We start from the raw sequence: 27,933 nt of genomic DNA, 5'->3' as shown, positions 1-27,933 counted from the left end.
TCTCTAGTTTGCGCCTTGAGGGTATCTATATGCTCGTTATGTTTGGCATGCTTAGTGATAAATTCATTTCCGATACCTCACTTGTATGACAGAAGATGCAGCTTGAGAAGAAACCTATATTCGATGTTGGTCAGCCTGGATTGGGTTTCAAAGGAGCTAAACTACAGTAGTCAGATGAGTTTGAGATGATGAGAACTAAGTTGATTATAGGCATAGTTGAGAATCTGGAAATTTTGAGGGTAATAATTTTGATCTAAGTTGACATCCATCATTACTTTATACCTACCATCATCTATGTGCATCTAAGTAGCTTTTCTCTCATTTGCTAGTACACTCTTTTTTAAAGCTTGGGCAGTTGCATAATTGATTAATGTCCGACTTGTTCAATTCTTTTTCTGACTTTTCAGCAGATTTAAAGAAATTTTGACTATCATGATTGGTCAATTTTGGAATTGTATTAGATCAATGAATGGGTTCCCACTTCCCACCCATAAATGAAAACAGAAGCTGCAGTTGCAATTTGCAAGCATAGTTTGAAGCAATCAAGTTTTGAAAGGAATTGGGTTTGGACAAATTTGAATGAGTGTGCGATAAGATAGTGTAGTAGGAAAATGATTCAAATCATGCATTTTTATTCGAAAAAACATTAGAGAAGTCTTGTTCGCTTGTCCTTAAAAATTTCACTTGGAACTCTTGAGTTGCAAACTATGGTATGTAGAGATTTCATGCTTAGTGATGATGACATTGAGAGAGAAGCATATGACTATATATAAATACATTGGCAGATTGCTTTATGAAAGGAGCACGGTGGGGTTCAGGATAGGGCGTGTCACAGCTGGTCCTGACTCCGACAATCTTCTGGTGGGGGGTTTTGCCCGTCTTGAGACCACTAACGGAGCAGGCTGGGGCCATATGTGAGCATTGTCTGGATTCATCACCAGTGATTGTTGTCTTACAAGTGAAGAACATGAATGAATTCTAAATTCCTTCAATAAAACTAATGGAGTGCCGTTTAAGATAAGAGTGTATATCCGCAATAGGATGTAATTTCGACCCTACTCGTTGCCAATTCTTTGGTCACTCTCCAAGATGAAAAAGCTGGATTACGTTCAAATCATAGAAGTGAGAAGAATAATGCTTCATGGAAAAGTACAACCAACTTGTTGAAATTAGAGTGAGAACTCGCTGGTTTATCCACCCAAGTAGCAGCAAAGCCTAGTGGCAACTCGCATGTATAAATATAATCGAACAACATGGGGTTTTTGTGCTCTCTTGTGAGCTAAATTTGTAAACTGAGGAAGTCATACATACTCTCGTTCAAGGTATAAAAATCATGCCACTAAGGCTATGTTTGGTTGCCTTGTAGTAAGCTGTTAACAAGATTTATGTGATAAAGGGTTTTTCAAGGTTTTTATGTGTGAATGTTTTCCACAATTTTAGTGTTCGGTAGAAAATAATAGCCCCATAAAAGTGGGCTTTATTACGTTCGGTTGGGTCTTGAAACATATGAAAAATATGAGAAGATTACATTCATGTCCTCCACTTACAATTGTAAATTGTAATGACCAAATGAGTCCAAGTACTGATTTTTTTAAAAAAAAACGCGGTAATGGTGAATTCTTTGTTTTTCCGGCTTGAGTTAATAGTGCTTTGTTGGTTTTCAGCATTGAAAAAATTGTGGTTGTTTGATGGTACTAATATATTTTGATGCTTCTTTGTTTAAGAGATGAATTTAAGTTGGCGGAAAAAAATGTACTGTACTACGTATTATTTTTAAGGCCAGACCCAAAAATCATTTTAGAATCAATGTTCGAACTATATAAGTACATTATTTAAAAATAACCCACAAATATAAAAGTATGGGCAAATGTATGATCCAGATTTCATAGCTTTGGTAGTTGTAGTTGTAATTAATTGTTCTACTTTCAGTTGGCAGTAAATGGATGGACATATCAAACTTTTCGATTTATTCCGTGTTAGAGCTGTTTCCCTACATACTTTAGTGGTTCCAGAAATTACGTGGCAAATGCGCATCTCCTGCGTGATATACCGTTGAGATTTTGTGTAGCTAATGAAAGAAACAAGCCCTGCGTCATACACAACTTTCATTTCTCATTACTACTCATTGTAATCACTGATTGAGTTTTCAATAATGATTCTATTTATTCCACTTCAACAATCTATCTATGTATTGGATGATAAAACCACATGTCGTTTGTACTATAATTAACTCTAAGTCGACACTTGATCAATAAGTGGGACGATACAAGATTCCAAGAATCTTTAGTTACATAATTCCACATTTTCAAGTATCACAATTTCATCAATAAAACATTAATGAGATCTTAATTATTACATTAATTACGTGTGCACAATACTAGATTTATGGTTCGACACCCCAACATTAGTTATTATTTGAAAATCGTTGATTCTTCCCTCCACATATTTCCTGAAAAAGAAATTAAAAATTCATCTCTTATTTCATCTGGTTTACGTAAGGAATCCAATTCCTGAAGCTCTCAACTCCAAATCCTATATATAAACTGCATTTCCAAATTTCTGCCAATCTCATACCAGAATATATAGCTGAGATCCAAATTGAAACAAAACATATCCGGATGGGGGACGAATCAGGAACGGTGGCGCCGTTGATGAGCCCTAGCGAGAAGAGGCGGGCGCTGATTCGGATGTCGTCGGACATCCACGACGAGCTGCAGGCGTTCCGGCGCTGCCTCAAATGGCTGTGCGTCGATCAATCCAACGCATGGACCGCCTGCCTCTCGTGGTTCGTCTTCGTCGCCATGTCCATCGCCATCCCCGCGCTCTCTCACTTGGTGCTCGCCTGCTCCGACTGCGACACCCGCCACAGCAGGCCCTACGACGCCGTGGCGCAGCTCTCCCTCACCGGCGTCGCCGCCATCTCCTTCCTCTGCATCTCCCATTTTGTCAGTAAGTACGGACTCCGGAGGTTTTTGTTCTTCGATAAGCTCTGCGATGAGAGCGAGACCGTCAGAAAGGGCTACACCAATCAATTTAATGTATGCAGTATGCTTCCATTTATTAGTTGAATTTACCCGTTGATTAGAAATTGTAGAATGCACAGTTTAATTTCACCATTCAGTCTTTGGAATTTTGGCATTGCATTCAGAGATCGTTGAAGCTGTTGTTCATCTTCGTGTTGCCCTGCTTTGCTGCTGAGAGCGCGTACAAGATATGGTGGTACGGATCAGGGGGGACGCGCGTCTCCTTCCTAGGCAATGCCATCGTGAGCAACACAGTCGCCTGTACATTGGAGCTGTGCTCGTGGTTCTATAGAACCGTGGTGTTCTTCCTCGTCTGTCTTCTGTTTCGCCTCATCTGCTGCCTCCAAATCCTCCGCCTCCAGGACTTTGCACAGCTCTTCCAAATCAATTCTGATGTCGAATCCGTCCTCAAAGAGCACCTCAGAATCAGGAGACACTTGCGCATCATAAGCCACAGATATAGATCATTCATTTTGTGGTCTTTGATCTTCATCACGGCTAGCCAGTTTTCGTCTCTGCTCATGACCACACGCCCCAACGCGGATGTCAATATATACCACACAGGAGAGCTCGCGGTAGGTGATTCAATTATGAAATCATCTTAACTTAATTGATCACTATAAAATTTGGGAATTTTTTCTTTTTTCTTTTGTGCAGGTTTGCTGTGTTAGTCTTCTCGCTGGACTCTTGATCTTGCTGCGTAGCGCGACCAGGATCACGCACAAGGCACAAGCCGTGACGTGCCTGGCAGCAAAGTGGCACGTCTGCGCCACAGTGGACTCCTTTGATGCAGAGACTCCAGTGGCTATAAGAGGTGATGAGCAGTTTGTAGATACAGCATCTGATGCAGAAGATGATGGCGGAGATGAAGAAGACGAGCTTGACAACTGCAATTTCGACCCTTCTTACGCTTACAGCACTATCTCGTTTCAGAAAAGGCAGGCGCTGGGTAAGATATAGGCTTTCCTTTTTGGACCAAAACTTGCCTATTTAATTTTTTGGGAACTTAATTTTTGAGATTTATTGGTTGCAGTGACATACTTTGAGAACAATAGAGCTGGGATCACAATATATGGCTTCATGCTGGATAGAACTTCACTACATACAATATTCGGTATAGAATTGTCTCTGGTGTTATGGCTGCTCGGGAAGACCGTAGGAATTTCTTGAGTCGAAGATGCATCGGGCTTGTGACCTGTCCAACACCACGGATAGTTGCTCGACTGTCTAGTGAAGAGGAGATCAGAGCACAGCAAATCGGGCTAGAGTGGATGGTACGCCTTTCATGCAGAGCAAAGGCACAAAGTTACCTTGGGAGACTATTCATTAAATTCCATACATATGTACAGAATTTTATTTTTTTCATTCATAAGTATAGAAACATACAATAAGATGGGTATGATAAAGGGGGCTTTTGCCCACCCTGGGTCCGTCTTACTCATTCCCTCTGCCTTTACCTGATTATTTTGCTTCATGAAAGATTGGGTGTAGGGACAGAAGAAACTCAATGGAATTTATAGAATACAACGGTATTATTTTATGTTAGACACGGGAGAGTACATATAATCTTCCTAAATATTTATTGAAAAATCAATTCTGAATTCCGATTCTATGTTCTGTCCCGTTTTGTGCGTCTATTTTTTATGTACTGCTGTTATATTATCATGTTTTCTTCTATGTTACTCTTCAATTTAGTACTCCTACTATAATTTTTTGTTTTAGTTAATATTATATTATTATTTTTTGGACTTGTAATTTTGTGTTAATTGTGAAAATTATTTACTTTGCTTGGTGACAGGTTGGCAGCGAAAAAAACAAAAAACTTTAAAACCATCTTTAGGAGTGAATATGCAAAATTAACTGAAAATAGATTAAACATAAAAGAGAAATAAATAATATAAATTGTGGACCCCATCTTTCCAAAAACCGTTACAAAAGTATTACCAACAGAGAAATGGTGACAAGTCTATAATTATATTTGGATTTAATAAAATTAATTGTGGTTTCAATATATCTTTTGTACTATTTTCTCCGTCCCAGATAATTCGACCCATTATTTCATTTCGGGCCGTCTCACATAATTTGATCCATTTCACTTTTACCATTTTTTGTAGTGGACCTCATATTCCACTAACCCATTCCTACTCGCATTTTATTATAAAACTAATATTTTGAAAGTAGGATCGCATCTCACCAACTTTTTCAACTTACTTTTTATTAGATTTCTTAAAACCCGTGCCCAGTCAAAGTGTCCCAAATTATCTGGTATGGAGGAGTATACATTTTTCCAGACCACTGGGCGACCGCAGAGAGGGGGAGGTGGTAGCAGTTTGGGCCTTGGGGGTAGTGCCTAACCTTGAATGGGGAGTGGTTCGGTGTGCCCTGCATGGCTGGTTATTTGGACAGAATCTAGGAAGGGGTAATTCATTTTTTTTTTTTCAATTTTCAACTATAAACACACTAAAATTAATAGTCTATCTGTCACAGTATAGATATCATATTTTTTTTAGTTTATTCCATAAAAAATATCATATTTTATTTAGTGAACAAACTAAATACTACTACAATAATTAATATACCCTACTACAATAATTAATATACCCAATCACGTTTTCACTATCTTCATTATTACTTTTACCTAATTTCTGCCAATAATTGTTTAACTTTTTTCTTTTCTCTAGGAGACTATTTTTCTTTTTACCTAATTTCTGCCAATAATTGTTTAACTTTTTTCTTTTCTCTAGGAGACTATTTTTCTTTTTACCTAATTTCTGCCAATAATTGTTTAACTTTTTTCTTTTCTCTAGGAGACTATTTTTCTTTTTTTATTTCTGCAAAGATTTGATTCACGGAGACTTGGTCTTATAATATGTAACAATAGTATATCAGTCCGAAATATTAGTAGTGGTGAAACAGCATACGCGGGAGCCCTAACCGACTACACATGCATCACTTCCAAATTATTATTTATACAAGCCTCAAATATTTAATTAAATTTTAGCCCAATTGAAAAATGGGTACGGACAAATTTCAGTTGATTTTAACTACCTTTACCATACACGATATTTGAAATTGGTGGAGACATTCTCGAAACAAAGAAAGTGGTAAAGACTCTCTATTAAATGAAGAAAAACAAAATTTGAATGAAATAATTTTGAGAAAATGGAGATTGGTTCATCTTCGATTGGGCGGTGCTCCAAGGAGCATCAGAAGTTGTATCAAATTTGGTTCTCTTGCGCTGATTCTGGTACCTACCAAATTTCAATATTCAGCAATTTCTTCATGCAATTTTTTAATTCAAATTTTTATATGTTGAGCAGATGGTGATGGGCGTATCACGGGAACCGATGCTCAGAAATTCCTCTCCATGTCTAATTTGAGTCGTCAAGATCTCAAGCAGGTTCCGAATTATTTAGTTTTGAGTTGTAATATATAATAAATGTATTTTTGATTATGATAATAGGTTTGGTCAATTGCTGATTCGAAGAGGCAAGGTTATCTTGGATATGATGAATTCGTTGTAGCAATGCAGGTCAGGTCTTGTTTCTCCTCGTAATTACTTATATATATATATACCCTTTGCTTGTAAATTCTATTTGTGGTGATTGATTCGTTCAGCTTTTGGGTGAGTGTAGCTCATGTCTTTGGCACAAGCTGGCCATAATATAACCAATGATATTGTGAATGATACTCAAGGTTAGTTAGTTAGTGAGTTTCATTTGCTTGAATTGATTATCTCATAATCTGCTCTGTTGCAGTTGATTATGAGAACCTGCAACCACCCACCATGGAAGGTCTTCAAACCCTTCTTGTCGTGAGTTTGATTTCCCCTCTCATCTCTCTTGTACTTGTGTTTCTTTTTTTGATAGATGAAATATGGTAAACTGCAGACGAAACGGAGTCAAAGCGCGCGCTACCCTTCGCCTGAGCGGATCAGTGGTAAGATGATGCCATGGTGCTGAGGAATTTTTTCTTAGCTAATTAAGCATTGGCTTTTGATTTGATGATTTTAGGCAATCAACTGCAGCATTCATCTTCTGGAAGTTGGTTTTCTAAAACCGGAAAGGTAATTTTTCACTTACATTTAGTGTTGGCTTGAAATTCAAGTTTATTAAATTAATATTGATCATTGTTAGATGTCGTCGAAGCCGGTGACTTCAATTGTGGATGGACTGAAGAATCTGTACATCAAGAAGCTAAAGCCCCTGGAAGTGACCTACAAGTTCAATGAATTTGTTTGTCCTCTACTGGTAAGTAGTAAACCATACTCCTAGTATTTTAGCAAAGAAGCTGCAAACGATGAATGATGATGTTGATATGATTGTTGGAAGACAAGTAGCGATTTTGAGGCGAAGCCAATGGTGATGCTACTTGGCCAATACTCCACAGGCAAGACCACATTCATCAAGCATCTCATGGGATGTACTTATCCTGGTAATTCATTTCCTAGATTCATTTCATTTCATCATCCATTGGTTTGTTTGTTTCTAGCTACTCAACTTTTGAGTCTGGTTACAGGAGCTCATATCGGTCCAGAGCCCACGACAGACAGATTCGTAGTGGTTATGGTACGAACGTGCATTTCATGTTAGTTTGTGGGAATGGTGATTTAATGTAATGGAAAAACAGAACGGAGCTGATGACAGAAGCATTCCAGGCAACACCATTGCTGTTCAAGCAGACATGCCTTTCAGCGGCCTTCAATCCTTCGGAACAGCTTTTTTATCCAAATTTGAGTGCTCACAGCTCCCCAATCCTGTGAGTTACACTATACTCTTCCATCTTGATTATGAGATGATGAGTTGATTCTTGACCATTGATGAATAATTAAGTTGCTGGAGCACATCACCTTTGTGGACACCCCGGGAGTCCTCTCTGGGGAGAAGCAACGCACGCAGAGAAGCTACGACTTCACGGGTGCCATTTCCTGGTTCGCCATCAAGTGTGATCTCATCCTACTCCTGTTCGACCCTCACAAGCTTGACATCAGCGACGAATTCAAGCGCGTCATTGAATCTCTCCGTGGTCATGATGATAAGATACGCGTCGTCCTCAACAAGGCCGACCAAATTGATACACAACAAGTATGCATCTCTTTATATCTATACAGTATATGTACTCAGATGCACCCTAACTGATCATATCCTCTCTTCGCAGCTTATGCGGGTATATGGTGCCTTAATGTGGTCTCTAGGCAAAGTCTTGAATACTCCTGAAGTTATGCGTGTTTATATTGGGTAACTAATTACTTACAACACTACTTCTCCAATCAAATTTCTTATATTGGGCAACTAATTACTTACTACACTATTTGTTGCAAGCTCCTTCAACGACAAGCCTATAAACAATGCTGCAGCCGGTCCCCTCGGGGAAGAGCTCTTCCAGAAAGAACAAGACAACCTTCTCAATGACTTGAAAGACATACCTAAGAAGGCTTGTGATCGTCGAGTAAGTATCTCTTAGTTTTCCCATTATATCATCGTAACAATATTAACGATGGTTTCATGTCACAGATAAATGAGTTTGTGAAACGTGCTCGTGCTGCTAAGATACATGCCTTGATCATTAGTCATCTCAGGAATGAGATGCCTGCAATGATAGGCAAAGCTAAGACTCAGCAAAGGCTCATCGATAATCTGGCCAATGAATTTGCAAAGGTTCCCTCTTCTCTTTTTCTCGTCTCAAACGTTAAATGATTCTATATCCTCAAATTACCATTCAGGTTCAGAGAGAGCAACATCTACCGCTGGGGGATTTCCCGAATGTGGATCAATTTAGAGAGAGATTGAGCGGATACAGCATAGACAAGTTTGAGAAGTTAAAACCAAAAATGATTCAGTGTGTTGATGAAATGCTTGCTTATGATATCCCACAGCTTCTTAAGGATTTCCGAAATCCTTACGATTAGACTTTCCAAATGTTTCACAGTGTGTTATGTGTATAAATTGACATGTAATGGCATACATTGTTTCAAAATAGATCAAAATATCAATTGGAATACATGGCTTGCCACAAAACAGATTGTGGAGTAATAGTTTAGCAAAGTTTATGCGATTCACATGTCCCATTAGTATAATTTTAGTGGAAAATGGCAATCCGTATTGAGTAGTGTTGATCTTCATAATTTCTTATTACTATGATTTAAGATAAATTTAATTACAGTATATGCCAACAGCAAGAGTTCCAATGGTATGCAGGGCTAGTACAGTTTCTTTTCACAAGATCAATAGAACTCCTCCGACCCTGAAAAATATAAACATTTGGTTCTCTACATTCCTGAAAAGTATGAGCAGAAAGTAAGATAGGGAATAATAATTATACTCCATATATAGGCTAATAAGTGCATCTTCAATAGTACATTAAAATTTAGTAAAATAGAGTAGACTTACTCGAAACTAATCCAATTATCTATTTTTAGGTTTACCCTAAAACAAAAACAAAAACTTTTTCGAATTTTTTGAGTAAAAAAAGTTAATTTAGAGAATATTTTTAAAAATTTAGACTAAAATAAATAAATATTTAGTGTAAATGGTTGAAGATACTCTGATTAATGTTTTATTTAATTTTTAAAGTATCATTTGTAAGGTTCGTTATATAATACTCCAACAATAAAACTAAAAATGAAAATATTAATATTAGTAATGGGACATAATGAACTACAACGGAACGAGAGAGGTTAACAACAGGAGCCACGAATTGGACAAAAAGAAGCTATGTTCGGTTAAGAGCCGGAGCTTAACAACATCTCCCAAATATCATAGGTGGTAACATCTCCATGAGGCGGCAGCAGGGCAGCGTTGGTCCGATGGTTAAGTGTGCCGTCTGGTCCAACTCCCCGGCCCTCAGTGCGGTTGACTTCCAGCTTGTCGCTCAACACACTGCCCATTACTTGCCAATGCATAGTTGTCGGTGTCCTCTGGAGAAGTTGCAGTTTAAACACGGGGAGAGGATAAAGAATAAGAGACATCTCCCAAACATCATAGCTGAACCATCTCCATAGGGCGGCAGGTGCAGCGCCGCTCCGGTGGTTGTTGTGTAAAAACGACTTACCGTCCGGTCCAACACGTCCCCCCTTGGTTGACTTCCAGCTTGTCGTTGTACACACCACCCACTGCGTGACTGCCGTTGGGCTTTGGAGAAGATAAGTCCGAGAGGACTTGCAGTTTAAGCACGGGGAGAGATTAGACATCTCCCAATCAGCGTGGGTAGGCCCTGGATCCGAAATCCTCCGGTGGTCGGCGAGGCAGCGTCGGCCCCACTTATGGTGTGATGAGACTGAGTAGCGCGGCGAGTGGCTGACGAGAACCCCGGGATATGAGGGGCGGAAATACTCCAACTCGTCAGCCGGATCTCGCAGAAGCACACCGGTGACATTGGGAGGAGATGGAAAGGGATTACCGACAGTTGGAGAGAAGATAGAACTCCGCCCAGAACTCCGCCCTTGAGGGGGAGTGGTGCGCTGCTTTCCGATGGCGGCTGTGGCTTGGGGGGCGACGGTGTGAGCTACCCGCCGCCCCCCGATAGGAGGAGGAGAGCGCACACTGAGAAGCTTTCAATAACTTTTCTTTTATAGACGTTATAACAATTTAATTATTAATATTTGGATACAGTAAAACTAATAAAAATATAGCATCCACCGCTAGGGTTTCAACTTTCAAGAGAGGGGAGCGCCGCTGGGGTTTCAACTTTCAAAAGGAGAGAGCGCCGCTAGGGTTTCAACTTTCAAGAGAGGAGAGAATGCACAACTGAGATATCTTAGGGTTTAGTATTCTTCATTGGTAGTAGTACTTAGTATTCTTTTATTTATGTGTACTGGTAGTATTAATATTCGGCTAAAGTCAAAAATACTACTTCCATCCCCCAAATTTTGACACAGTTTATTATTGCGGTCCGTTCCTAAAAATTTGACACACTTCACTTTTACTATTTTTGGCAGTGGACCTCATATTTCACTAACTCATTTCTACTCACATTTTATTATAAAACTAATACATATTTCACTAACTCATTTCTACTCACATTTTATTATAAAACTAATACTTTAAAAGTAGCACTCACATTCCATCAACTTTTTCAACTCACTTTTCATTATATTTAATTAATAATATTTGGATAGAGTAAAACATTTACAAAGAATAATCGAAAATCAGGGGGGGGAATCTATGCAATTAAAGTGGAGTTTTGGGAATATTTACAAAAATTTATATTAAACATTATACTTTAATTAAAATTTTATTTAAATATATCTATTCAACTTAATTGACGGCAGTTATACAGATGTGAAAGTTATCATAATTTTTATATAAGTTGGCGTTACTATATTTTATTTATGAATCTTTAAATTTCATCAACTAAAATTATTTGAAATGTCCAAATAATTACGGGAGATTTATTATTAATTTAATTTATAATTGATATATGAATCACTAGGGGAGTGTTAGAGCATCCGCAATGGTCGGCTAGCGACCGGCTAGCCGATTCGTCGCGCTGGCCGATCGGCTAGCCGAACCATTGGAGTCGGCCAGCGCGAAATCGGCGAGCCGATCGGCGTGGGCTGGCCGATCGCTCGGCGCTGGCCGCCATTGTGGCGGCCCGATCGGCCAGCGCCGAATTTTTTTTTTTAATTCTTTTTTTTTAATTTTTTTTAATTCTTTTTTTTTTTAAAAAAAATTTAATTCTTTTTTTTTAATTTTTGAAAAACTATATAAACGCAATTTTCTCTATCTCTAAATTTTTGTACAAGAGCAACAGATTCAAGGTGGCTCGTGTGTGGAAGCCCGAATTTTTTTTTATTATGTTATTTTTATGATTTTTAGTTAATGTACTTTTTTTTATTTAAATAAAATTAATGAATTTTCCCGTATATGTCTCGTAAATTTAATTCCGTATTTTAATCGTAATTTTAATTCCGTAAATGTAGTATATTTTGAATTATTTTTATTGCGGCTGGCCTATGGCTGACCTAAATCTGATGTGACAGGTAGATTTTTTAGTGTTGCTGACGTGGCAGGGGAGAGAATGGCTTGCCTATTGCTGGCCTAAGCACCATTGCGGATGCTCTTATATTGCTAACTCAATACCTAGTTGGTAACTACAACTAAATAATAGTCATTAGATATTCAAATTAAGGGCCTAAATCATCAACCAAGAAATATCAATACGATAAAAAAAAAAGTCAATAAAGCCATAAGATTAATTCCATAAAATATCAATAGGGGTATTAATGTCAATTAACTACATGTTTAGTTATAACTAACTTTTAAAAGAAATCCCAAAACTTTAAATTTATATAACATATATCAAATTAAAGATAATTTTATAAGGATTCCAACGATATTATATATGCATATGTTCCGACGTCAAAATTTGAAAAAAAATTCGAAATTTTTTTAATTTTTTCGCAAAGAAGAAATGTCAACATACTATATAAAATATGTCAATATAATACATGTAGAATGTCAATATAAGCAATGGGTTAACATTCCTAAAGCATCGTGTTGACATTCTCAAAGCATTGTGTTGATATTTCCGAAACACTATATTGACATTTTCATTTAAAACCCTAATTTGGCGTTTTTTTAATCTTTTTTTATTTTATTAATAAAAACGAAAATTACACGTGTCAAATTGTAGACCACACGTTTTCTAAAATCCTATGGCCTTAAATTAGTTGTAGTTAGCAATTAAATGATGAGTTAGCAATTGATCACTCCCCCTGAATCACTAAATATGATCCACATTTAATTAAATTTTTTCACCTATTTTTCACTATATTTCATAAAACTTGTGTTAAGTCGGCCGTTGCCGATTAATAGGGGAAGGGAGTAATATTTTTCGTATTTCAGTTAAATATTTCACAATTTTATATAAATAGAATGGACCGTGTGAGCATAGCACGAGAGTGATACTAGTAATTATTAATAATTGGATGTAGAAAAACTAACAAAAAATAATTGAAATCCAGGGGAATAAATATTGTTTTATAAATGTTAAATGTGATTAATTATTAATATATACTGTATTATTTGATTACAGTAAACTTTAATAGAGAATAATAAAAAATTAAGGGGAAAAATAAAAAAAAAGTTTGCTCAGATGCGCATTAAATCTCGTCAATAAATCGGAGAATCGAATTAACCCATAATCCAAATGGAGCGCATGAATCGTCACAACAATGTGCACCAGCCGGGAATCGAACCCGGGTCTGTACCGTGGCAGGGTACTATTCTACCACTAGACCACTGGTGCCTCCTGTTGATTACACTTAACAATTACTACTCAATTGACTTGAATAGGTATCAAGTTGTGATTTTTCACTTTGGAGTTACGTTTGAAGGAAGGATGGGGACAGTTTTTATTTATAAGCAAACGTTTCTGGAACCAATTTATATTACTCTATTTGTATTGTAATATGTATAAACATTAAACAAATAATTAAGTTCTTATGTGCACAATTGAAGGAAGTTAGGTTACTACATGTTGCAAACTTTTTGGGAGTCTCTGTATATATTACAATACGTGAATTTGATCAAAACTTGCGAAAATTATGGTATTAACATAACTGATTGTTGTGTTAATATTATTCAGAAAAATAATCTTAAACTTTATACTCCATTTAGTAAATTTAGTTGTCATATAGCATCAGCGTCATTCCTAACCTTCAGACATTGCAATCCTATGATTGATACATTTGGTACTCCCTTCCTCGCATAAAAAATGACACACTTTCCTTTTTAGTTTGTCCCACAAAAAATGTCAAATTTTCCTTTTTGAAAAAAATTATCTCTTACATTAATATAAAAATTATATTTTCTCTCTCCATTTAACACACAAAGCAAAACCTCCTAAAATCTCGTACCGCCCACAAGTGTGACATCTTTTGTGGGACGGAGGGAGTAGTATTGATTATGCAATAAAATGTAGTTCAATTTTGGTCACCATTATATATACATATAGTAGGTGGGGTGCGTTAGGGTGATACCAGTTTTAAAGTGACAACAAATAACATACAATCTGCAATACATATGCAAGCAATATGTGATACATAGACAAACAATTCGGCATATGGTTCCAAACAATATGAGATACGAAATCAAAATACTATATTGACATCATATAAAATGACAATCTAGGCAAACAAACAGCAATACATAGACAAGCAAGCTTTTGGTTTAAATATGAAGTGAAAAGCTTATAAGGATATATGTAGTGGTATTTTAGTATGAAAGTAGTATGAAAGTAATTTTTGTGGTAAGACGTGTGCGTTTAATACACACAATAATGATAGAAGTTATTTATGTGGTAATTAATGTGCAATCAGCCGTGGAATGTTTTTGACTAATCTTTTGTGATTTGTATTATTTTTGTTTTAAGAATGGAAGGGTTGTACCTTATACACATTCCATTTTCCTGACTTTTTATTATTTTGAATATTTGACCTCCTTACTATGCTTATTTTGGCAATAGCGTATGCTTAGTTCAGTGGAAGGTATAAAATGTGGTATGCTTTGTCTAGATTCTAATTTTAAGCTTATATCAGTTTTATATAAATTCTTGTCCATGTTTGACCTGACACGAGTTTTAAGAAATATGAAGAAAAGTGGGGGTCAATTTACCAAAAATGGGAAGAAAAAAAAAAAAGCAAAGCGGACAACATTTCGCGGACGGCCCGAAACGGCAAAACTGAACAACTTTCACGGGCGGAGGGAGTAGTTTATCTTGATTTAGAGTCTTTATTTTCCAGTATTAATAATATTTAATGGAAGGTGTAAAATGATTCAAAGCATAGGAAGGCAACGTCTATATTATAGTGTTTATTATAGTGTCTAGATTATAGTATCTAAATATTATATTTAAGCTTAAATGAGAAACCCTAAACCCTAAACCCTAAATGGTAATTCCATAAATATATCCAAAATTCTCATTTAATATATATAGATAGATAGATGATAACCGTAGAATAATCTTTGAGAATGTACGGTGAAGAACACTCCATAATCAAAGAACTTGTCCAAAATATTGTAGATATCATCATTTTAGGTTATTAAAATTCAAACCATATAGATCTAGAAGTATATACAGCAGGGGACTAAAGTGTGCTTATTAATAGGATTTACACCTTTGTGTCTACTCTTTCAGCTTGACCTCAGATTCTCTGATATATTACTAATATATAGTAATATTTAAAGAAAAATAGAGAGATATGACCGAAAAATGTGAAGGAGAAACAGCAAGTGATCATAGGATGTTGTATGCTTATTAATAGGATTTACACCTTTGCTTAATTCTTATTTGTTGGGGATTCTGTGATTACACGATAAGACTAGCCGGGCGTAATACAACCCAAAAGAAGGAATATAAAAATGATAACTAAAACAAAATTACAAATGAAAAATCGAAACTATAAACCGTAGAAAAGGAAATAGCCGAGTCGAGGAGGCCTCTTTCCGCAAGACGAGATACGCTTCGGTTGTGCTCTCGGATTGGCGTGTCGTCCCTAAAGATAAAACGGCTTACGTCTCTCATGAAGCAGCACCGCAATTAACAGAGCTCCGGCGAACTGGATGGAGGAGAGAGCAAAGCTTCGACAGAAGAACAATGCAAGAGAGGGAGATAGCTTATGCTTTCTAGAATGCTTGTGAATGGTGTGTAGAATGCAAGAGTATGCACCATATTTATAGGCCATGGGAGGATGTGGAGTCAAACATGCCATTAAGGCTAATTTGTAACGGTCGGCGGTTACAAACGTCAATTATGGAGCATGAACCTAGATGGATGTATCTAGACACCTCTCACGTAGTTGTTCATTCCAGAAATGTATCTGGACAACCCGATCAATGTGCATGCATTCTACGAAGCTTTCTCTGTATGCTCAATTGCCACATTGTTTTATCTACATGTCCAGAATTAATTAATTATTTAATTAATTAATTATATATCTCCATATATCGTGATATTCTTTGATATATTATTTCTCATTCACCGGGAATCGGTTTAGAGAAAGTGAATATACCACAATCATCTACTCGGAGCGTAGATCGATTATAAATTATTTAATTTTATCAAATTATATATTTTGTCACTTGAACGACCCGTCAAATTGCATTGACCGGACCACGATTCCAACATTATTATTCTAATAACTTTGAAGATGCGTGATTACCGTTTGTTTGATGTTTTGATGGTATAATTTTCATTATTACTCCATAAACTATTGAATATTTATACGATAAAATCAATTATGCCAAGGTTAATAAGTTGCAGAAATATTTAAATTCTAATTGATGATGCTTTATTGACGTTGCTCGTCTAGCTAGGGGCCCAAGAGTGAGAGAAAGGAGGATGAAATGGACCTTGAGGAAGAAGTTAGAGAGCACACGTGTGGGTTCGAGTTGAATCGCGTCAACAAACATGAATTATGACGTTGAATTTTGCTTTAAAATCGAAGGGTATAAAACTTGAATTTTTTGGGGGAATAGACTAGACCGAAATGAAAGAGATTCAGAGATTTTTAGAGGAGTGATGAAGACGCGCATGTAAGTCGCATGAGTTCGATAGTGCAACAATTGCTAACGATGACAAGGATCGACGCTATTATCGCTAGAAAACTAGAAAGTTAAAATAAATGACTGTATGTTAGGAATCTATGTGCAATTTCAAAAAGCGAGGCAATTTTTTTAGCAAAACAACACAAAAACGATGCTTTTAAAATGCAAGTTTAAAAAATATTCACCTAAACCGTCGACGAGCTAAGTCATCATTATATTGCACGCATATGCTAAGCGGTTACAAACAAAATTTCTTGAAAAATTGGATTTGGTAAACGGAAAATTGCTTGAAGAAATCATGAAATTTGGTTAAATTTCATTTTGTTTTGCAACTTTAAAAATTAAACAGAAATACTATGAAATTTGAATTTGTTTGCGATTATCGTACAAAGAATTATTTTTGGGTAAAATTGTATCCGATACAAAAGCCGTCAAATTATATACGGAAGTCACTACCGTAAATTAAACAATTCATGCTTTCATACATAAAGACACATCAACGTCGATTAGTTGAAAACATCAACAATATATTAAACACAGACAATCAAATATTTCATAGTGAGATAATTGCAAACAAATTAAAACTTATTATCAAAATAAACTGGTTGAACCGCAATTTAACCAATTTGTGATTGCTGTTATAATTTACTCATTAGAAACAGAAATTGGAATATGTTTGAGCTCAAAATTGTGAAATAGGCAAATTAATCCTTACTTTAAATTTAAATACAGCAAATCAGCCCAAAATTAAATCTCACAGCAACTGGTTTTCCAATTATGAAAAGACGCCAACACCCCTGCGATCGATGCACCACAAAGTACTACTACACCGAATACATTCAGGGGCAACTAGGTCAATATTGACTATGGATCCTTCTCCGCTTTAACTGCTTTCTTTTCTTTGACAAGAAGCACAAAATCCTTCTAAAACCCTCTCTGCTTTCCTCGCTCCACCGCCACCATCCCCCACGGCCATGTCCCTCAGCAGAATAACTACCCGGTTCTCAAGAATCGTTTTGACTCAGTCCCGAAACTCCAAGCTCAGCAAACATTTCCAAACTTCATCGAATTACTTGATTTCATCACGCAGAGCTAATGATATGGTACGATTCTTCTCTTTCCGTATTGGGGTATGATCGATACATTTCTATTTCAGCAGCTATTCTATTTCATTTTCCGCATTTATGCGCACGTTTATTCTGATTTTTTCTGTCAATTTTCGCAATTTGTATGTGTCTCTCTTTCTTTTAATCAGAGCAATAATGATACTCATGATTGCGAGTAGTTTTTTTGGTGGTTGGGAACTCCTTCCTGTTCATTAATTTTATTCTAATTCCTGTTTTTCTGCAGACTTTCATGTTTTTTTGCCCTTGATTATCCCCCTTCCCGGAAAAGTTAATAATTCTAATTCGTAGCTCATTAAACTGATTTATTCATTTATTACGAACTTTAAAACTTGGAAAATTGTTTTTTCTCTATAACTTGCTCCAACTTTTTGAGTAGACAATATTCGTTAGATTGTTTAAGCAGGTAGAGAGGGTCGTGCATACATGTTTATGTCTTCCATGTAGCCATGATAAGTACCAACTGAGATTACTGTTACAGTATGGAGTTGTAATCTTGACTTTCAGGAAGTATATTTGATTCAGTTCTGTAATTTCTTCGTTTATGCTTTCACCGAAATTATGTTTCAGAATTTTAATGTTATTTTATAATTATTTATTTTGGATGGGTGAGCTTCTGAGATTCAATTCCCTGTCTATCTTTGCTTATTATTGTTGAATGTTCATTTGTTTTCATTCTATTGCTCATTTTATATGATACCGCCAGCTTCTAAATGTTTGAAGTCTAAAGTTGATTCAATTCCTGTTCAGCATCTATCTTTGTCTAGGCAGTAAATTGTGGAGTAATAAAAATTAACATGTTAACCCAAAAAGGAGTAAAGAACAGCTGCTATCTCGGGGGATACCAGGCTACAACATTGTTTAATTAGATTATTTATTTGACAGATCATATCTGGCTTCTGATTGTGAGCTTTGTGTTGCACTACTTTCTAGATTCTGATAATGGAAATTTACTGTGTGAATGTTGTTGGAATTAAGAGGTGCTCACTTTCCATTTTAGGTGGTACCTGCTCAGATTTCTTCACTACATCATTCTGCACTTAGTTCAACAGGCTTTCAATGGTTTGGATTCTCATCGTCTGCATCGCCAGAGCCCAATGAGAAGGAGACAATGGCTCATTCTGGAAATGGAAAGGAAAATAAGGAGGCTAATGAAGCTTCTAGTGCAACAGAAGAATCTGTTTCTGATGAGAAAAGTGAATCAGGTTGATTTGGTATCTCATCCATATATTTGATAATTGAAAGGAGAATATGTATACTAAACAAGTTGATTTTTTTACTATGATTCAGATTTGGAGAGCGAGCTTTCTAGAGATGAGCTGGTGAAACTTGTGGTGGAAAAGGAACAACTTCTGGTGAAAAAGCAGGAAGAATTTGATCAAATGAAGGATAAGGTGCTAAGGTCCTTCGCGGAGATGGAAAATGTGAAAGCGCGTACAAAGCGTGAATCAGAAAATGCAGAGAAGTTTGCTATTCAGGTATGTGTATTTGTTCCGGTGACACGCTCTATGGGGACCCCTTTTCCTGGAAACTAGAGGAGGCTGGCCTAAATATTTGTTAACCTTTTACGCAGAATTTTGCTAAAAGCCTTTTGGATGTGGCGGATAATCTAGGAAGAGCTTCTTCTGCTGCAAAAGAGAGTTTTTCAAAAATTGATACCTCTCAAGATGCAGCTGGAGCTGTTAATCAACTTAAAACACTGCTTGAAGGTGTTGAAATGACTGAAAAGCAGTTAGCAGAGGTATTTAAGTTTTTGGATCCTTCATTCTCTCAGTAGATTTTGTGTCTCTGCTATGCTTGTAAAGTGCTTTATGCTAATTTATTGTTTGTCTAGGAGGTGATTATTATGAACAAATTCAACTAGACATGAAGGGAATAGTAATCAGAATGACGTTTGCTATAATTGTAAAGCCAACTTAATTACCTTTCCAACAATATTTAATCCACTCCCAGATATCTTGTATCTAAAAAATTATGAATGTTTGCTACAATTGTAAAGCCAACTCAATTACCTTTCTAGCAATATATTATCCACTCCCAGATTTCGTGTATCTAAATTTTTTTGAATATTTGAGGTATAGATCATGAATAAATGATTCACACTCACAGTCAAGGATGTTGATTTTTGTTAACCGTTTAATGGCATGTGCCTGACACTGTTATCCTGTGATTACGTGTTTTCTTCATGTAAAGATTGTAAAGTAGTGCACCAACTTTTCATTTACAGGTATTTAAAAAATTTGGACTCGAGAAATATGACCCAACAGGTGAGGAGTTTGATCCAAACAGGCATAATGCAGTGTTCCAAGTACCAGATGCTTCAAAGCCGGCAGGTCGTGTTGCAGTTGTTCTAAAGGTATCTTAAAAGCTTTGAAACTGTAACAGCACTTGGTTTCTCAAAAGATATAATTGAAAAGTTGGAATAGAAATATGGGAAGGGTTGCTATTATTTGTTTCAAATGGTTATATAATGAGTTGGGATGATGAATCAGGTATAGGACTTACTGCATGCTTTATCTATTATTCTTCCTGTTGGTCTTTCCCTCATGTATTCTCTTTGCTGCCTATTTAGGCTGGGTACGAGCTGCACGACCGAGTTATAAGGCCTGCTGAAGTTGGTGTCACAGTCGCGGTGGACAATGGGGAAGTTGAATAAGGATCCGATGCTTGAGAAACTCTCCAAAACATTCAGGTGGAAAAATAGATCTACTCTTATTACTCATTTGGATGCATTCTTCCAACTACTTAGATAGAAATATTGGCTAATTTCCCCTTAATCTTTACACTGTGTTCTTCTGTGCCGGTATTTTCAGTGCTACTGAAATTTTGGTTGTGAAGAGATAGGCGTAGAAGGAACTGATTTTGGTTTGTTCTACTGCCTGTACAAATAAACGCCCTCGTTTGAGTTCGTCTCAATTCAGTGTTAGTTCTGCAAGTTTTATAAGTTGAGGGATGTGTTGGTAGAGATGCTTTTGATGTAAGATTTTGTGCATCTTTCGAGATCATTTAATTTCTTTAATTTCATAATATTCGTAAAATAATACTCCATGAATCTTTACATAATCATGTAGTCCAAGAAAATACTAAACAGTGTATGAATTATATTTCATTCCTATTTTTTTCTAGATACCAAAATAAGGAATGTCAATTTTATTTCATCTGTGTTTCTTGGGCATACTAAGCAAATTAATGAATTAAGATTTGTCATTCATTTCCCTCTTTCAGTCGGTTCATATTTACGCTCTTATTTCATTCCATCGAACCAAGTACGTACTTGGATTTATGTATTCTGCTATATCTTCTTCAAAATCCATTTGACGATTAGACATTTTATGAACTTAATGCTATATTGGTGCTTAAAATGACGAGGGTAAAATGGCCATACTTAGTGAGAACATTGATGAAATCGGCTGGACATCCAGTGGTAGTGGCCGTAGAGCTAAGCTTGCAGAGAACAGATTGCACGAGAATAAAAAAATTCATGTTGTTCGGCGTAGTGTTTAACCCCGACGAGAATACACGGCCTTCAACTTGCACTCCGGTGAGCTATTGCTTTTATTGTTGACATAGAAATCTGGCGCCCTAGGGACGGGACCTCTTAGAGCATCTCCAATAGCAATAAGCTAGCCATGAGCCAGGTATAAGCTAGCCACAAACTCTTCCTATCACATTATCAGCACTAAAATTCCTCCTGCCACATCATCAGGACAAACAACTGGACAAGTAATAGGCTAGCCACAACAATCAAAAATAAAAAATAACTAAATTTATGGAATTAAACACAAAATACGGAATTAAATTTACGATACATATACGGGAAAATGCAATAATTTTATTTAAATTAAAAAAAGTGCGTCCAAAAAAAAATTACATAATTAAAAATACATAATAAAACAAAAAAAAAACTATCGCCGTGTAGTCCTCCGCGCCCACAACTCTTCAAGGTACCCGCGGCTGCAAGGCCCTTTCTAACAGCCGCTCTGCCTCGCGGGTCGTATAGGCCTCTAACTGTTCCAACACTTGCCGTTTGAACTCCTCCTCAACCCACTACTACCACCACTACCACCTGCATTACTCATTTCGCGTTATTGCTCTTATACAGAAATTCAGAGAGAGTGAAAGCTCGTTAAAATAAGCAGTGCAAATGAAAATGATGTTTAAATCGCGTATATATAGTGTTTCAGAAATTAAATTAAAAAAAAATCGCTGGCCGATCGTCAGCCTACAATGGCGGCGAGCCGATCGGCAAGCGCATCGGCCAGCGCTCGCCGAATTTCTCGCCGAAATTAGGCTCGCCGCCCACAATGGTTCGGCGAGTGGACCGGCCAGCTCCGAGAATCGGCTAGCCGGTCGCTCACCGACCATTGGAGATGCTCTTATCTATCGTTCTCATTCTGAAATAGACATGGATTTTTCCTTTTTTGTTTTAGCTTTAGCCTCTGCCTTTGTACCATGGGATTAGAAACAAAGAAGGAATGAGGGTTTTGAGGAAGGAAAATTGGCTAAATCCTCCGCCATGATGGGGATGTGAGGGTCATGTCCTCTACCCAACCCTATTAGCATTGTGATATAAAGGAAAATCTTAAATTATTTACACTAAACTCAAATTTAAAATAATATTCTCTTTATAAAATTACTCCATCCGCTTCTGAAAAATATGCGCTTTGGGTTCGACACGAATTTTAATATAAAAATAATAAAATAAGGGATAGGTAGATGGAAAAAGTAATTAAAGTATTATTAGTAGAGACCGAGTCTCATCTCATTAGAGAAAAGAATTTTAAAAATAAGAAAATGCATATGATTATGAGACGGACTAAAAATGAAAAAATGCATATATATATATATGGGACGGAGGGAGTATTGTCTTTTTACTCATATAATTTAAAAGTGATTTATTTCAGTGTAAACCAAAAATGAGCAAATTGTAGTACTAAAAAACTCAAAATAGGATTTGTTTTGAAATATGCTAATTGTCTAATGTGATAAAGATTTGAGGCAGAAACAAAATGAAAAAAAGAAAGGAGGGATATTATACACTATTAACTCTCGTATGATAATTATACTAGTGTCATTTTTGTAATCTGTTAAATTTGGAAATCAGCGATCCAGATTAAATCTTATGCGATGTAAGCTCGGTATGTAAAAAATTTCAATTGGGTGCATTCTATATCAGTCAATACAGCGTGTAAAAAATGTTACTCGGGATATTACTGGAATTTGATTTTTGTTAGTTACTTATAACTAAATATTTTCTCTTTCTTAAAACATTTCTCAAAATTTTAAAATGTTAACATTTTTACCACAATTAACAAAATAATAGTAAAATATAGTAAAATAAAAGGCGAATACATTTTTTGTATTCGAATCTATACATATATAAAAGGCGAGTTTTGGCCTTCTTTTGAAATATTTGTAAATTTTGTCCTCATTTTGGAGTATCTATAAGTTATGTAATCAATTTGAATATTTATTCAATAACTTATTCATTGAAAATAATAAATAATTTGTATTAACATGGGATTTTGATATAGGCATTTGGGGTGATTTATATGTGTAGTGTGGCCATATGAATTGACTATAACATTAGTGGGTTTAGGCGTTTAGCCGTTTATGTGTCAAAGAGAGAGAATAATTTAAATGGCAGTTACTTTGCCTATTGAAGGTAAATAAATGTCCTATGGAACGTTGACTATTTTAGGTAAATAAATGTCATGGAATATTGATTGATAATATTACATTTAAGAGCTTAATTGAAAATTTTAGAGCTAAGAATAATGATTCATTGTAAATACAATTTTAAAATCATATACTACCGTTTCATCTTATATACAACATTTTTTATATTAAAAAATTATTAATTATGCCTTATTAAAAGGTACTCCCTCCGTCCCCCATTAGGAGTCACTTTTTTCCGTTTCGTCCGTCCCCGATTAAGAATCACACTTCCTACTTACTATATTTGGACACCAACAATACCCTTATTGTGGGCAGAATTTACACAAATTGCCATTATTTCCAATTAAAAAAAAAAACAAATTGATGCTAGAATTGCATCGGTCAACTCTCATTTCTCTCTCTCAAACACTCTCATTCACTCTCATCCACACTCACTCTCGATTCCTCCGCCTCATCCCTCCGCCTCCCCCCTCCGCCTCACCGCCTCCCTCTGAATCGATGGACATTGTCGTCCCTGATACACCAGATTGGGTAGACGACGACGAAATACCTCGTCCGTCCGTGGTTCACGGTGTTCCACCGTTCATAGACGACGACGGGGCTGAAGGTCCGACACCCCCCGACTGGTTCTTTTACGGATCTGAACCTGAAGCTCCGTCCAAGGGTTTCAACGGATCTGAAACTGATTTTCCATCCAAGGCCCTCGACCGATCTAAAAATGTTTCTCCGTCTAAGGGTTTCGACAGATCTGAGCCTGAAGATCCATCGGATGGCTTCTATGTTTCTGACACTGAAGATCCGTCTGAGGGCTTCTATGGTTCTGAAACTCTACCTCCGTCCCCCTTAATTGACGGTTCTGAAACTCTACCGCCGACCCCGTTACTCGACGGATCTGAAATTCAAGCTCCGGCTGTGGTGTGTGACGATTCTGAAACTCAGCCTCCGTCGCCGCCGTTTGACTGGTCGGAGTCCAAGCCGCCTTCACATGATGTTAATTGGTGGGAAAGTGAACCACCTTCCATTGGTTTGGATGAGCTCGATGAAGGCGTTGGCCCTGCTGTGCTACCGGCGGTGGAGGTGGAGCCAAAAAGGGAGTATAGCGACAATGAAAAAGCAATGCTACTCATCATGTTTCCTTGCCTCAAGGATCTCATTTAACTTGTGAGTCTACTTCTTATTCAAAGCCACCCCCTTTTTAGGGATTGGAGGCTTCTGATTTTTGAAAAATGCAGCCTATTTGTGATGTTTATGTGATATTGAGGCAGTGACAATTGATGCTGAATGTTTATGTGAGTCTACTTCTTATTCAAAGCCACCCCCTTTTTAGGGATTGGAGGCTTCTGATATTTGGAAAATGCAGTCTATTTGTGATGTTTATGTGATATTGAGGCAATGACAATTGATGATGAATGTGATGAGAATGTTTATGTGAGTTTGAAGGCTTCTGATTTTTGAAAATTGCTGTGTTGCCCCTATGCCTTGTGTTGTTGCCCTGTGATGAAGCTTTTCTGAGGGAAAGCTCAGCCACCCCTGTTTATGGTTTGGAGGCTGTGTATTCTGTGGTCCCTATGCCTTGTGTTGTTGTCCATATGCCATGTGATGAAGTTATTTTGTGGGAAATGCAAAAAAAAGTCACCCCCTTGAAGGGTTTGGAAGCTGATTTCATGTGATAATACAAAAACTGTTCACTGATTACAAAGTAGGATGTACAGTGATAATGTTTACACAAAATGCAGCCTAGTTAGCTTACTAAGCCACCCCCTATGAAGGGTTTGGAGGCTGATGCCATGTGATGAAGCTTTTCTGATGGCAATAACAAAAAATGCATCATATGCACAAAAAAAAGAGTTTACATCTTAAACACAAACATATGTTGGTGCTTATACTGTAAACTCTATCCCCTAATATGATGTCTAGTACCCTAAAGCATTGTTAAGAGGCCCTATGTCATATGTGTCTCCAGTATTGTTCTCAGGCAGCTGTAGGTACTCCAAACTCTCTCTGACCAAACCCTCTTCAACATGAAGTTGAAGAGGCAGCCCCACTGTTCTGTGCAACCTGTCCTTGTTTAAGTGAGGGATCTTGTAGCTATTGTTCCCATGCACTTGCAATATTGCTGTGAAGCAGCTCTGTAATGTGATGAACACTCTATTAAGAGTTTGTGGTGAGAGTTCTTCAAATGAGGTAAACACATTTCTCATCAAGTCATCTACATTGGTGGCTATTTTGTCATCTTGAAGTGATTGTATTGCCCTAAAATACCCAAGGTCTAATACATTTGTGTCTGGGGAGTTGGCTGGTTGACTAATTAGATGGAATTCAAACCCATCAGTACTAGTAATCTCCTCAAACTGTTGGTCAGCAGCTCTTAGGTGAGGTTTGGCATTATCTTGCTGGATGTAAATCTTCTTGCTTGCATTGGCTGGCCATTTGGCCTTGATTGTTGGTACAATCTGTGAATGATGTGTGTGTATGACTAAGTGATGACATAAAAAATGTCTGATAGCTTTAATGACATAAAAAAATGGCATACCTGGTTTATGAGACATGCTGTCATGACTTCCTTATTCACTGATTGAATTGGCTTTGTCTCTAGTGTCCCTTTTGGCCTGTTCTTTGAACTTCTTTGAGCTGGTACTTGCTCTGTGAATGGGAATAATCCTATTTTACCATCAAATATGATTTCCCCATCACTGCCAATAAGTGGCCTACACACAGCAGCCATGAACATCACTTTAGTGATGAATCTCTTGGACTTACAGGACCTATAAGGCTCATCCTCATCCGGCAAAAGGTAGTATCTGTCTGATGTCTTGGTCATGTAGCACCATTTCTCATCAATATGAACAATATTGTGCAATGAATGGTAAAGAAGTTTACCTTCAGCCAATGTTGGCTGAACATGAGCAAGACACCATTTCATCCTTGCAATTTTGTTGGCTTCAGTCAGTGTAGGCTTGATAGCATTTGTATGAGGTCTCAGCTCATTATTCTTAACAAATCTACCAATTGCTGTCTTGCTTACCTCCATCTTAGAAGCAACCTTTCTTATTGTTGATCTCTCAAGCATGGACAGTTTTCTATACTTTTCTGTATCCAGCATGAGTTTATCTTTGTGTTGATAACCTGTTGCTTTGCCTTCATCATAACAGGTTCCCCTCTGTCCATTTGCTGCTTGCTGATATCCCAAATTCTCATTGCTGTCCTTGTATGGATGTTGAATCTTTTGGCTGCCTCTGTAAATGAACCTCTTGGTAGCACTCCAGCTTGACTTTGTTGTAGAATAAACTGTGCAATGAGATTTTTTTCTTGGGTGTTCAATGCTAATGACATCCGCTGCCTTCCACCTTGCCCCTGCACCTGCTGCTCCTGCTCATGGTCCAACTCTTGGACCACCTCCTGCTCCATATGCCCAGTGATGAAGATTTTCTGAGGGTATTTCACTTAAATAGGTTTCCTTTTTTTTTTTGTTTTGGTTGGTGGAAGTGAATGGAGTAGAAATGAATATACTTATAGGAGTAGTTGGAGTTTGAAATTCATTGTAAATTTTCCCTCCTTGTATGAACAAATTCCCTCCATGGAATTGGAGGCTTTCCCTCCTTATTTTTTGAAATTTGAATGGCAGTTTTGTTCTCTCAATTGTGCTGGCAGTGTAGTTCTGATTTTTTTAAGAGTAGATTTTACTAACAATTTTAATTACTCAAATGTATTCAAATTTATTTAATCACAACACCACAATTTATTTGCACATTGAATGGTTGTTTTTTTGGAGTATTTATTACACACATAAAGTCAAAGAGATCCCACATTCCACTACCTACCTCCATTTATTACACATTCAAACACTTCCTTAAAATCCGTGTCCGGTCAAACCATGACTGCTAATGGGGGACGGAGGGAGTATTATATAACCGCCACATTTATGATTCCTTTTCAATACTTTATATTTATAAATATGTACCATTTGCTAGATTCCATTCCATTTCTTCATTGTCTCCGTTCTCTATCACAAATTTTTGGTAAAAATAAAATTTTGTTCACATAAGGGAATTCACATTCCTTAACGATCTACAACCTAATAATGCTTCATCAGTAATTCGAGTGCGGTGCTTGCATGTTTATGAATTCATTAAACATGGACAAATCAACGTAACCTCCTTGAAATATGTGTTCAACGATCAGATGGTATGTGTGTCATTTCTTAGCTTATTACTATTTTTTTAGAAATTTATCTAAAACTAAAATCGTTCATTTTTATTTTTCCATGCCGGGAACAAGGATTCAAAGCACGGTTTCAAGAAATTTTTAGAATACTTTCACCATTCTGTCTATAAATATGTATCATTTGCTAACTTATAATTTATTCCTCATTGTCTTATCCCATTGCGTCGCGAATTATCTGCAAAAAAAAGAATTTTTCTATGGGTATCACTCTTTATCTATAGTAGTACATTTATTTGAGATTATATTGTTTCAGTGATGTTAGTTCATATTTATGTTTTTTCTTAATGTTAGTTTGTTTTATTTTTTTGTTAGTTTTGTTCTAATTTTTCCGTCGAG

At 36.7% G+C, this 27,933-nt stretch overlaps 5 protein-coding genes and 1 non-coding gene across 13 annotated transcripts; 4 read left to right on the top strand and 2 right to left on the bottom strand.

Annotated features, from left to right (window-relative positions):
* Positions 1 to 2,618: 2,618 nt before the first annotated feature.
* On the top strand, positions 2,619 to 4,633 carry LOC125193042 (uncharacterized). 2 transcript variants are annotated; one of them, XM_048090747.2, is made up of 4 exons: positions 2,619 to 3,038; positions 3,149 to 3,598; positions 3,681 to 3,972; positions 4,057 to 4,633. In XM_048090747.2, exons 1-4 carry the CDS (start codon positions 2,619 to 2,621, stop codon positions 4,191 to 4,193), a joined length of 1,299 nt encoding a protein of 432 aa, XP_047946704.1. In that variant the 3' UTR covers positions 4,194 to 4,633. The 2 variants fall into 2 exon arrangements, with proteins under 2 accessions (XP_047946704.1, XP_047946703.1); XM_048090746.2 differs by having other exon boundaries at positions 3,122 to 3,598.
* Positions 4,634 to 5,951: 1,318 nt separating this feature from the next.
* Positions 5,952 to 9,042, top strand: LOC125196404 (EH domain-containing protein 1-like). Of its 6 annotated transcripts, XM_048094900.2 has the most exons (16): positions 5,957 to 6,270; positions 6,344 to 6,423; positions 6,487 to 6,555; positions 6,659 to 6,719; positions 6,782 to 6,837; positions 6,914 to 6,962; positions 7,037 to 7,089; positions 7,160 to 7,273; positions 7,355 to 7,457; positions 7,542 to 7,591; positions 7,653 to 7,781; positions 7,856 to 8,107; positions 8,181 to 8,260; positions 8,345 to 8,471; positions 8,537 to 8,680; positions 8,746 to 9,042. In XM_048094900.2, the coding sequence occupies exons 1-16, from the start codon at positions 6,186 to 6,188 to the stop codon at positions 8,929 to 8,931; spliced, it is 1,638 nt and encodes a 545-aa protein (XP_047950857.2). In that variant the 5' UTR covers positions 5,957 to 6,185; the 3' UTR covers positions 8,932 to 9,042. The 6 variants fall into 6 exon arrangements, with proteins under 6 accessions (XP_047950856.2, XP_047950855.2, XP_047950857.2 ...); XM_048094898.2 differs by having other exon boundaries at positions 5,953 to 6,270; positions 7,355 to 7,591; XM_048094899.2 differs by lacking the exon at positions 6,659 to 6,719 and having other exon boundaries at positions 5,952 to 6,270; positions 7,051 to 7,089; positions 7,355 to 7,591.
* Positions 9,043 to 13,200: 4,158 nt separating this feature from the next.
* On the bottom strand, positions 13,201 to 13,271 carry TRNAG-GCC (transfer RNA glycine (anticodon GCC)). Its single transcript has one exon. It is a non-coding gene; the product is annotated as a tRNA-Gly (tRNA).
* A 4,210-nt stretch (positions 13,272 to 17,481) lies between these two features.
* On the top strand, positions 17,482 to 20,852 carry LOC125192139 (grpE protein homolog 2, mitochondrial-like). Of its 2 annotated transcripts, none has more exons than XM_089069906.1 (7): positions 17,482 to 17,700; positions 18,695 to 18,899; positions 18,985 to 19,172; positions 19,268 to 19,435; positions 19,922 to 20,050; positions 20,267 to 20,386; positions 20,508 to 20,852. In XM_089069906.1, exons 1-6 carry the CDS (start codon positions 17,545 to 17,547, stop codon positions 20,348 to 20,350), a joined length of 930 nt encoding a protein of 309 aa, XP_088926032.1. In that variant the 5' UTR covers positions 17,482 to 17,544; the 3' UTR covers positions 20,351 to 20,386; positions 20,508 to 20,852. The 2 variants fall into 2 exon arrangements, with proteins under 2 accessions (XP_088926032.1, XP_047945571.2); XM_048089614.2 differs by having other exon boundaries at positions 17,483 to 17,673.
* Positions 20,853 to 23,829: 2,977 nt separating this feature from the next.
* On the top strand, positions 23,830 to 26,985 carry LOC125197519 (uncharacterized). The gene is made up of 2 exons (XM_048096273.2): positions 23,830 to 24,534; positions 26,526 to 26,985. The coding sequence occupies exon 1, from the start codon at positions 23,872 to 23,874 to the stop codon at positions 24,529 to 24,531; it is 660 nt and encodes a 219-aa protein (XP_047952230.2). The 5' UTR covers positions 23,830 to 23,871; the 3' UTR covers positions 24,532 to 24,534; positions 26,526 to 26,985.
* On the bottom strand, positions 25,287 to 26,781 carry LOC125195166 (uncharacterized). The gene is made up of 3 exons (XM_048093355.2): positions 26,721 to 26,781; positions 25,907 to 26,661; positions 25,287 to 25,826 (listed from the first exon to the last, which is right to left on the bottom strand). Exons 1-3 carry the CDS (start codon positions 26,779 to 26,781, stop codon positions 25,287 to 25,289), a joined length of 1,356 nt encoding a protein of 451 aa, XP_047949312.2.
* Positions 26,986 to 27,933: the final 948 nt, after the last annotated feature.

The sequence above is a fragment of the Salvia hispanica genome, chromosome 4 (assembly GCF_029641045.1).
Source record: "Salvia hispanica isolate PSC_SH4W2 chromosome 4, Shi_PSC_v1, whole genome shotgun sequence".
Taxonomy (NCBI): Eukaryota; Viridiplantae; Streptophyta; class Magnoliopsida; order Lamiales; family Lamiaceae; genus Salvia; species Salvia hispanica.
This window is presented reverse-complemented; position numbering and strand designations above follow the sequence as displayed.